At 37.2% G+C, this 11,839-nt stretch overlaps 1 protein-coding gene across 1 annotated transcript; it reads right to left on the reverse strand.

Moving 5' to 3' along the window:
- Nucleotides 1–1,965: 1,965 nt before the first annotated feature.
- On the reverse strand, nucleotides 1,966–9,899 carry LOC122092702 (prohibitin-1, mitochondrial-like). Its single transcript, XM_042662943.1, has 6 exons — nucleotides 9,651–9,899; nucleotides 7,536–7,723; nucleotides 5,380–5,496; nucleotides 4,607–4,777; nucleotides 2,506–2,718; nucleotides 1,966–2,415 (listed from the first exon to the last, which is right to left on the reverse strand). Exons 2-6 carry the CDS (start codon nucleotides 7,710–7,712, stop codon nucleotides 2,224–2,226), a joined length of 870 nt encoding a protein of 289 aa, XP_042518877.1. The 5' UTR covers nucleotides 7,713–7,723; nucleotides 9,651–9,899; the 3' UTR covers nucleotides 1,966–2,223.
- Between the last annotated feature and the right edge of the window lie 1,940 nt (nucleotides 9,900–11,839).

Raw genomic sequence — 11,839 nt, forward strand, 5'->3', positions numbered from 1 at the left:
CTTCGTATAATTTTTTTTTTCTTTGGGTACAATACTTAGTAGAACCTTGAGTGGAAAAAAAAAAAAAAAGGCACATGTAGGATGATATTAAAAAATTAATAATAAACAAATATTAAAATAGTGGATCAAAACCTGACTTCTATATCCTGAGAAACAAATTTTTTTCATGAATAGAAACCAGTCCAGGTTCATTTCCTTTGCCACCAGAACAAAAATATAACATCATGATTCAGATCATCAGTATATTGAGACAGAAGCAAACTGGTGTCTTCTTTTATCACTTTTTGAGACACCTTTAGGGTTTTTTCCAATCAACTTTTAGGGTGTAAACATCAGAGGACAAAATACCAGATAAGTCAAGGATTACTACTTGAATTTGCTCTCTTTTCGTTTCCTTTTCTTCTTTTTCTTCATTGTCACCCACCTCATTATCCTAATTCAAACTGTGCTCTCTCTCTCACACACACACATAAATACATAGTAGTAAAGTAAAACATTAACACTGTTATTCTCTCAGGTGCTTCTTCTAGGATAATCTTTCCAGCTAGGGTTTAGAGCACAAGTACTAGGTCATCATTATATGCCATTGAAGTCCATCCCACGAAATTGACAAGGGAAATGAGAAGCTATTCAATTACATTTCAACCAGACTTTGATGTGACTCATGTGACTCAACTTACCAACAAGCCAAAGCCAATGAGGGTTAATAGCCTAGTGGAAGGATGCGCGGTTCAAGTTGACGTGTCCTGCTATCCGCTATTGCTTGTTAATCTTGTAAAACCACTGTTTGCAATATAAGGATTTCCTTTCAATTGATGGATATAGTAAAACGAAGGTAGTGACGATAGTTTGAGAAATAATAGTAAGGGGGCGATGAATCAATAGTAGCGAGTCAATCACCAATCCAAGTTGCAGAGACAGACGCCCTATCTGCATACGGCGAACAATCAATCAATCAACGCACTATTTCTTCGCCCGAATCAAACTCTTCTTCTATTGGACGTGAAGTTGCATCTAAATGCCGGGCATACTCAATCTCAATCAAACATCCAAATATTCAGTTCTCATAAGGTCACTTGCCTCTAAACAGACACCATAGTAATTGAATCAACAACTTCCCTCACTCGCCTTTAAACAAGGTGGAATACCGTGGAGCACCTTTTCTTTTTTATCAAAAAATAAAAGCTAAAGCCAAAAAAAGTCCCAATGGCCACGATCCTATTGGCAAATTAATGGCCATGACCAGTGGTAGTGGCTCCACGTCGTGACGCATCAGTATTGATCTTCTGTTTAATTGAGTAGTACGGTCCTGAAGCTCTTGCTTAGAGCATGAGAAAAAAGAACCACAATGGATAGAAAGTTGAAACCCTATCACCTGAGGTGTTCAAGCAGGTTTACAAGAAGAAATCCGCCTATGAATCAGATCAGAACCAGCTGATTCTAACCCAATTCGTCTCAGAATCAGCTGGAATCGAATTGGAATGGTATGAAATATGCCAGAGAATCGGTCAAGATCAAGCAAAACACTAGAAAAGCAGTATGGTGTGGCCTATTCAAAATGGCTTGCATCGGGATTGTGCTCAGCCGGTTCCAATCCAAATCGGCCAATTAGCCCAATCCAATTCCAGTTTAAAACCTTTGATGCAAGTCAGACCGATTTCCAGCTCACTTAGAACCTAAATGATCTAGGCCAGGCCAACAGAGAAAAAACAGTGCAGCAAAATTCTCTAGTAACAGGACCAAAAGGGAAAAATAAAAGAGAACTCAAGAATCCATGCACACACAACCTCTGACCAAAACTTGAAACCCTAAAATTAGGGAAAATAGTTCTCTTTTTATGTTCAAGAAACTCGGTTAATATTTCTAACCCACAAAAAGTGAGGCAGTTAAAACACCTTCCTATTTTTTAACCAAATTTCTTCACAACAATCATAATCTATAGAATATATTGGTGCAAATATGAAATTCCTAAAAAGTATCTGAATATAAGAAATCAATGGTGGAGCATTGTGATGACAAAAAATCATACCAAGACAAAAAAAAAAGTTCAAAAGGCTAACTGGTTCTCCATTTACACAAAGTCCTCGCGTTCCCATGTATAAGTTAACCAAAAAGAAGTAACTCTCGACTATAATTAAAGAATCCAAGTCCCGCAGTTTATGATGTGAACACTTATTTCTTGCCATCCATGAAAGCTAACATGGCTGAGTAAATCATACCCTCTTATTTCTTCCCAGGATCCAACTTCATCTCCTGAAGGTTCAGCAACAGGTTCTCTGAACTCAAGAACACCCGGTTGGCAGAGTTCGAAATTGTCTGTGCTATTTCTCTTGAAGCTTCAATTTTTCTTAAGGTGATGAAAGCTGGATTGTTTGCTATAGCTTGACCAATAAGTTGTGCACTTTTAGCTTCTCCCTGGTATCAAAAACAAAGAATATGAGATGAATGCAAGGAAGTACTAGACCAAGAACATTATGAAGATATAGAATGGTAAGAAACAATTACCTGTGCCCGGATAACAGCACTTCTCTTGTCTTGCTCTGCTTTTTCTACCACAAACTTGGCACGCTCAGCTTCCTGTGCTGCAATCTGTTTAGCTTCAATCGCAGCAGTAAACTCCTTCCCGAATGTAAGACTCGTAATGGACACATCATCCAGGGCAATGTTGAAGTTAGCTGCCCTTTCTGTCAATATCTTCCGTATTTCCCTACTAACAGCCTACAGAAAGATACAATAACACCAGAACATCACTTGTTTTCCCCTGTTTTGATAAATAATGCATGAACATTTTCCAATTCCCTTCACCGATCTAGTATATAGACACCATCTACCAAACAGCAAGTAAACCTTTTTGTTAGGAAAAAACAGCAAGTGAACAGCCAGCAAGAAAATGGACGAAATTTATTGAATTCCCCCCACCCACAACCCACAACCCACCACCCACCCCCACAAAAAAAAAAAAAAAAAAAAAAAAAAAGTGGCACACACAAAAAGAAGAAGAAAAACAGAAGTCTGTGATCTATTAAATAAATTTGCCCATAACATTGAGGATGTAAGGAAGGCTGAAATGAACAATCACAATCGCACTGGACCTAAAATCTGAGAATGCTGGACCTAAACTCTGAGAAGTAGGAACAGATGGGACTGAAATTGATATACCGTAGAGGTCCTAATGGGGTATGCGGTTAAAATATCAAAGCTAACTGACGGTAGGATTAGTAGATACAAACATAGACAGATATAGAAACTGCGAGAAACCAAAAAAAATTGCAAGGAGAACTTGAATAACGGAAATCAAACTTGGGTCGAGTGGAGTAGATGGAGTAAGGAATAACATAATCAAAACTCAGCCCAATCTGATGGTTAGATACTCAGAAAACAATGACTGAACTTCAGACATATGTGCTGTAAAATACTCCTATCACAGAGTCGCAGACCTAAAGAAAACAAAGCAGTTTATGACGTCAACAACAAAGGATTTCTAAGACACAAAATAAGTTCAGAGTTCATCCAATAACAACAGTCCATGATAGTCCATAATAGAGAGAGAAAGTTGCTGGAATACCTGCAGAACAGTCATTGAAGAAAGAGAAATGCAAAGAAGAAGATGAGAAGATAGGAGTATTTTACAGCACATATTTTACAACATAATCACCTCCTATGGCCTGCAGGAAAGGCCTCACCACCAATCTCAAACCAAGGATCCACCACCTTGGGATGCCACTTGCATCACCACACAGGCTGTGACTGATTCACCACAGTACACACACTCACATAGAGCTGATATGTCAAAACATCAAAATCATGGGGCTAGTGTGTCCCTATGCGGGATCCGGCTTGTCTCCAATTCTTGTCCAATTCTATCCCTGCGCACGACATGTGTATATTTTAAAAAATTCACTTATTGTGGAAGTTTTGAGGCATTTGAAGGGTTAAAATGGGTTTGAATTCCAAAATACTTCCATAACCATTGGATTTTGAAAATGTACAAGTGTCACGCTCAAGGAGAGAATTGGACAAGAATTGGAGACAAGCCGAATCCCCTTATGCGTGCGGGTTGGCTGCCAAGCAATCTAAAAAAGAGGAATCCTTCTAGGAAGGATCCTTAGATATTACAATGAACATAGAAAGCAAATAAAATAGAAAAAAAAACTGTTTAGCATAGTTTGTTCACTAAATAACTTATCACATCAAAATAGAAACTAGATATTTACTAACTACTAAGAAATATTATGCAGCCCCAAATCCAAGTGGGTTCCACAGAAGTTGTTCTAGAGGCTGGCCCAGTTTAGGACCAGAACCAGAACCGTGGCCAGTTCAGTTAGGCTTCTTCCTCCTACAGTAGCCATGTACTGCATCACATATACCAGATTGAAATTTTGAAATCATCCATGGAGGCATGTTTAGGACAAGACAACTACCTATGTGGTTAAAACACTTGAGAAGACAAGCATACTTGGTTGAAAAGAAATTTTAAAACCCAAATTGGCATATTGAAATTGACGATGAAATTGATGTTCAAATTGCGCTAGTAAACAATTATCACTGTTAAAATAGCATTCAGGATTATATACTTACTTCCAAAAGAAAAGACTGTATAACCTACCTCTCTTTGTGTGATAAGCTGACTGGCATTGTACTGTGCTACTACAGCTTTCAAAGTTTCATGGATTATGGAAGGCAGGACTCTTTCATTATAATTCTCTCCAAGAGCTCGATAGACTGTAGGCAACTGGTCTGGCAAAGGTCGTGTAAGAACTCGAAGCCCAATCTTGACCTGCAGAAAATATAAAATGCATATGCAATAAAGATTTTGAAATAAAAAAACAACCCCAACTAAGAATGGAAGCCATGTTACATGGACCAAGAACGAATACAAATATTCTTGTCTGGGGAAATAGGTTTCACTTTTCACAATCTATAACCTTGATCTTAACATTTCTTATTTTTATTTTTTTTAAAAGGTTGGGGGAGGGGATCGATCTTAACATTTCACATGATGCGAAGTACAACTTGTACTCATCAATGTCCGCTTTAGCATGAGAATTTTCAAGATCTATCCAATACAAACTACTGTTTCTTCTACATATTCCAAGAAAGTGAACGACTGACATCAATAAAAATAATAACAACACTGGTATCACGAAATTTAAAAGATAAGAAAAACATCATGCCATGCATGTGCAAACCATCTAAATCAGAACTATTGCATAAACTAAAATAAATCTGGAACCAGGAAGATACAGTGCTGCACCGCTGAACCCAGAACCAGGCCTGTAAGCTTCATATATAACAGGGCTTGGTTCAACCTGGTTCTGGGACTTTCATGGCATCACAATCTAGATAATAAGAATACAGCAAAGAATAAGAAGACATTACCATTTGGAGGTCACGGCTTCCTGAGGTACTCTCCACAAGATGAGGACGTGCACGGACATCATAAATCACTGGCCTATCAAACCATGGGATCATCAAATGTGTTCCTTCAGGATAAACCTGAATGTATGTGGTCAGTTTACATCACTAGAGAAAAAAAATTACATAAGAGAAATAAAAAACTAATAGAAAGCACATCATGCATCAACTGTAGTTCCGAAGGATGCAACTTGTGAACTCAGTATTAGTGGCAACAGTTTTAGCATATCTGACTCAACATTTAAGGCTCATCCTTCCTCCTTAAGTGCCACATAAACAATAGTCAGAAATTTACAGAATTGCACAAAGGGGGGGGGGGAATAATGAACTTTCCCCTCTCCTGTTTAATGATTATTGGCGAGTGAGCTTACAAGTATATGTCTTACATAAAGGGACAGATATGTCACACTGCCACTTCATTGCAAGGGATACAAAGTCCAAGCCAAGGACATACAGTACAACAACAACAACAACAACAACAACAAACCTTATCACAACTTAATGGGGTCGGCTACATGGATCCAAGTAAGGACGAACACAATGATCATGCAAAAATGTGAACGGCTGATTATAATAAGGTATCGGTTTCCTACTTGACGCACCAATATAGATTGGCCAAGGTTATATTAATGTAGGTATTAATCACAAAGGACTTAACCCCAGAACAAGATCTTAATTACAACCAAAACCAGAATTTGCAGGAGAGCTCTTGGGTAGGGATCCAAACCTCCAAAGACCAGCAACAGCTGGTGGCTGCGTGCACTGGTCAATGGAGTTGAAATTGCAGCAGAATACTTGAAGAAAATGGAACCACAGGCCTGTTCTGGGCTTCTCCAATCAACCTCTGTGGCAGCAACAGTAGAACTATCTCTGAGAAATCCAGCAACAAGTAGCCTTTGAATAGATCTTAGATTTGCAAACAACACTCAGATTAACAAACACTCACAGGGTATTGATTGGGAAATAGGAGAAGAAGATAGGAAAAAAAAAAAAAGGAAAACAGGAAGTATAAAGAAGAAGGGAATAGGGAAGGGGGATAGGTTGGGTCGAGTCTCTCACTCTTCCCTTGGGCATCTCACCCACGAGGCCTCTCACCTCACATAGGAATCTCTCCTATACTGCCTCTCACAGCCATTGGAATAACCAACTCTTTTTTTTTCTTCATCAAATATCGCTGTAAATCAGCCCTGTCCTTTATTTTATAATGATAAATTCGATTACAGCAATTGGATCCTTCCTCGCATGGAAAGGAAAGGAATTCCCTTTACAACTGAACATTATCCTAATTGAAATATAGTAGATCTCAAATTATTGAATGAGGATAAAACCGAGACCGTCCGACGTTTTACCATACAGTTTCAGTCCAGGGTGTTGGGACTGATAGGTTAACCAGTTGGTAGGCTTGATAGGCCAAGACAAATATGGACAAACTAAAACTGACCAAACCTGATCAATTTGCACACAATAAAAGAGTACACCTTTTATTTTCTGAACAAGCATATAAAAAACAAAAAAGAAAAAAAAAAAAAAAAAAAAAAAAAAAAAAAAAAAAAAGGGAGGGAGTGGACGTGCCCAGTGCATGAGGCTCCCACCACTCAAGGTCTAGGGAGGGTCATAATGTACGCAGCCTTACGCCCACTTCATTGAGAGGTTGTTTCCCAACTTAGACCCACAACCACTAGGTCACAATGGAGCAACCTTATCGCTGAGCCAAAGTCCGCCTCTAAAAAAGAACAACATAACATATAGAAATAAAACTACATATTGTCACAGCAATTTCATGAATTGGCCATAACACAAACTTAAAATGTCAGATGGAGAGAATTTTTTACACACACATCGAGATGACAAACAAATAACAGTTTTTATATCAAGAAAATTAAATGCACTAAATTAGGAACTAAAAAATTAATTAAGAGAATTGAGGTAGTGCGGCAATGAAAAAAAAATTAAACTAATGAAGGCGATGGAAAGGAAAAAGCTAAGAACAATAAAGGAAATAAATAGTCAAGGAACTAACAAAGAGAGATAAAGTACAGCTTGCTATTTCTCTTGCTCGTACAAGGAGGAGGGTGGGGGGAACTTAAAGGATAAATAGGGTAAAGAAAAAGAAGAGAGACCTTGTCTTTAACACCAACTAGACGGTTGAAGACAATTGCCCGATGCCCTCCCTCAACATTGTAGAGGCTGTTAAGTGCTGCATATAGACCAAGACCACCAACTACTCCCACCTTAATTAAAGCAGAAGCAGCACCTCCCCCTGGCACCTTTGGAACTTTAACATTGTTGAAGTTCATCTTCTTATAAGCTGCAATGTGGTAAAGAAAATTTCATTACAGAACATTATAAGTTACATCCATCATAAGCAAAAAAGGCTAGTAGTCAGCCATATGGTCCCCAAATGGAAATCAATAAAAGGTGCACCACCAAGCTATTTTAAAAAAGAAAAAGGAACAAAAAAGAGGGGGTTGGGAGGTCTTTGATAAAACATATCAAAGAAAGAAATACCTCAAGCAGTCCCAAAATCAATGTGCAGATATCTACGATAAGCCAGATTTAACTCCTAAAAGTACTTAACACCGACCACAACATCGTACCATCAACTGGGCATGAATGGACTCCTAACTGATTTTCCTCAGTCAGTGCACCACATCATCCCTCAATGACCAAAAAATGTCTTCTTCACTCCTCCCAGAACAACAAGAGATGCCAAGTAAGTGAAACCTCTATCCGAAAAATGGGAAAATGTTCAATGCAAAAGAAAGAACCCATCTTTAGTTTAGTAACAGTGGGGGTGCTTTTTAGCAGGAAAATTGATGAGGGTGTTAAGAGAGATGGATCATTAATAGGTTACACGTAAATCCAATTGAATCATCATCCAAGTATCCGGGTAACAGACTGGTCTTGCAGTCTTGCCTAGATAAAAAACCTTAGGCTGCGTTTGGTTGCAAGGGAAATGGGAAGGGAAGGGAAGGGAAGGGAAGGGAAGGGAAGTGAATTGAGGTGAAGGGAAGTGAAGCGAATTTTTTTTCCCTTTTGAGTCGTTTGGTTGCAACAGAAGTGAAGTGAAATTAATTTACCATAGTTGTTTGGTTGGATGTAAAATTAATGTAAAATAGATGTAAATTTAAAAAAAAAAACTAATAATCCAACCAAACTCCTCAAAAGAGATGATGGGGGGGGGGGAGTACTTTTCAATCCAGAACCCACCCAGCTCTTCAAAATTTATATTGGTTATGTGAATCAGGTCATTCAAGATCTGTACCAAAATCAAACCAAATGTCATCAAATATTATGTTCTATCACTAACCAAAATAAACCATTTCATTCTATATATCACATGAATGCAGCATTAATAGATATTTAAAATAATATAAAAGATGATCACAAAGAAAACATTAATAGATCACAAATGATAACGACTGAAAGGCCCATTCCAAAAGTCGAGTGAGAGAGAGAGATCGTTGAGAGTCATGAGCGGGGAGAGAGTCGCGAGAGAGAGAGAGAGAGAGATCGTGATAGTAGGTTTTTCTTCTTTCTTTTTTTTCCTATTTTGGTGGGAAAATAAAAAGGGAAATTCTAATGGTTAAGTGAAATTTTTTTCACATGTAAAATATATTTCCCTTGCAAACAACATCTAAATTTATTTTTTCTGGGAAAAAATTTACATTTCCCTTGCAACCAAAGAAAGCCTTAGCTTTTGTATTTATGAGGAAAAACCTCTAAACCGAATTAATGGATGGAATGTAGTGCTATTGGATAGGCCGGCAGGACAATATTGATTAAAAGCATCACCTTGGCTCTAGTCACATACAACATTTCCACTTTCCTCCTAACCAAGAATTTAGCTTCCAAACTTAAACCCTACAAACCAATTTCTGACGGGGAGAGAATCTAATGAAGGGACTGTTACTGCAATCAGACCATCTCGCGAATTTTTCAACTGCTCGATATGCCTACAGACTTAATAATAGCTGAACTAGTGGTAATATTGTGTTTTGGGATTCAGGTTATATAGTCCTTGTAGAAAGTGTGGCTTGAAGTTATTGACTTTGTAATGCTTAGTATTAGTTTAAAATCAGCTTCAACAATTGATCAAATTGAAAGGAGGACAGACAAATTGAAAACTAAACCAGAGGCACAAAGTAACCGGCTTCGGATTTGTCACCTCCTCTAGGATAAAGTATCGAAAACATATTTGATTTCAAGAAAAACAAAAGTTACGAAAGATATACCTAAGAATCTAAAATGCAGAGCCGCACTTGAAGTTGAAAATCGAAGATTGAATTCAAGTTTCGATCTTTAGTTCTCAGGTTGCTTGAGGAAAAGATTTGAGCCCAAGCTTGAAGACAGAAGTAATAGAGGAGACGCCTTCCTCCTCCAGCCAAACTACAGTTCCGTAACCTGAAAAAGGCTTCGGACGTTTTGAACCAGCCGTCGACGCCTCTAGCAAGAGAAATGAAGTACGAACAAGATTATCCACTTTACCAAACTACCCAAATTGTTTACAACGCTACCAACTTTTGTGTTTGGGCTCAAATGCCCTCACCCCAATATTTCTATGACATTTTACTCCTACCTCCACCTTTCTTTCTCCGATCCATACACCTTTCTTTCTCCGACCTTTCACCATTTTAACACTCTCACCTCTCTCTCTCTCTCTCTCTCTCTCTGATAGAGGTAGTGAATGAGAAGGGCAAAAATGTCAAAAGGTACTATTTTGGGTATTTTTATAATATCAAAATTCAATTAGAGTAGTTTTGACTTTTGTCAACCTAAATATTGGTTGGGTAACTTTGTAAGTCAAAACCCAATTTTGGGTAATCTAGTAATTTTACAAGAAACAAACCCTAATGGCATAAAACCCCAAAATCCCAGTTACGATTTTGGAACCGTGTCGGTTTTTAACTCTTGGGCCTGATTTGGTGCGTTAGCCCATATAAAAGAATAAACCCAACCCATCAATTCATTCAGAAATCGGCCCAAATTACTTCCCCATTATGTATAATTGTATATGCTTGAGAGCTTGTAGGGCTTCACTACTCATGGGCTTTTAGAAGCTCATTTCTTGGAGGCAATTTGAATGGACCAACCAAATAAGTTGGTTTGAAATCTTCAGTGGCCCATCCTGAATCCTGATAAACTTGGCCAAAAATGACCTACGATAATTCTTCTTGGTTTCATCTACACTGTTACATTTATGGTTTTTTTTTTCCATAATTATTTTTAGCCATGAACAATTTCCATATTACATCAAATTATAGGGTTGTTTGCAATGGAGTTTAAGAACTCTTGTTTTAATTAATTATAGTGTATTAATATCTCTACATATAGAGATAGACAGTTACTCTTTTAACCCCAATTTTATAATCAAAATTAACAATAGTTTGATAGGGGTGCTTAAGAATGCAGCCTTTGAGGCTATGGAAAAGACATAGTATGCCGTTAGGCCGGATATGGCATCTATGACGCTTTAATTTTCTTTGTTTTCTTAATAAAGAAAACAAAAAAAAAAATCTCCAAGTCCATGTCAGTGTGTATTATGTAAGGTTATCAACTATTTACAATGCAACTTACAAAGTGATTGAGAGAATCCTTTCCCATTTAACACAATTTTTTTTTTTTTTGTGAAACATTTTATACTGATTCACACGTGGGTAACGTAGTCTTCTTTCTTCTAGTTTTTTATTTATTATTCAAATGTTTACTTGCATACATCAATTTGCATTTTTTTAAATTTATAATTCAAACTATTATCAAGACAGCCTTTAAAAATATGCACATGGTTTTAAAAATCATATCAAAATCAAAAGAATCTGACGGTTGTCAAATTCTAATTTATCCTCTCTTTTTTCATACTAAGTCAAATCAAGTTAAGTCAACTTTGATGAAGTTAGCTGCTAATCACATTACTACATAGCATTCTAGAGATAGCTCTAGATTAGGTATGCCTTACTCATATGCCACCCATTACTAGTTCATCAAATGATGCTAACAAGAATACAATATGGATAAAGATAGGCAACAAAAGATGGAGAGACAAAAGAAGGCATTGAAGCAATTCTCTCGACCTAAAATGTTGTTGTCCAATTCTTTCCCCACAAAATACTTTTATTATAAAATAAATAAGCGATCACAGTCTTAGAAGTATGGAGAGATATCATTTAACAAGAAGTTCTATAACGTTTGACCTTCTTTCTTTCCATCATGTTGTTCTTATCATCATTTATAAAAAATAAAATAAAAAATGTTGTTCTTATCATCTTATTAGGAAGTAAAGGTGTCAATCCGTTAGTTCAATTGGGTTTTAGTCAAGTTGAGCCATTTTTGGATTGATAATGGGTCAAAACAAAATGAAATTGTTTAGACAAAGCCATAATTAGAGAGAAAGACATGCTTTGTGTGAATTACAAGGTATATATTT

This window comes from Macadamia integrifolia, chromosome 11 (assembly GCF_013358625.1).
Source record: "Macadamia integrifolia cultivar HAES 741 chromosome 11, SCU_Mint_v3, whole genome shotgun sequence".
Taxonomy (NCBI): domain Eukaryota; kingdom Viridiplantae; phylum Streptophyta; class Magnoliopsida; order Proteales; family Proteaceae; genus Macadamia; species Macadamia integrifolia.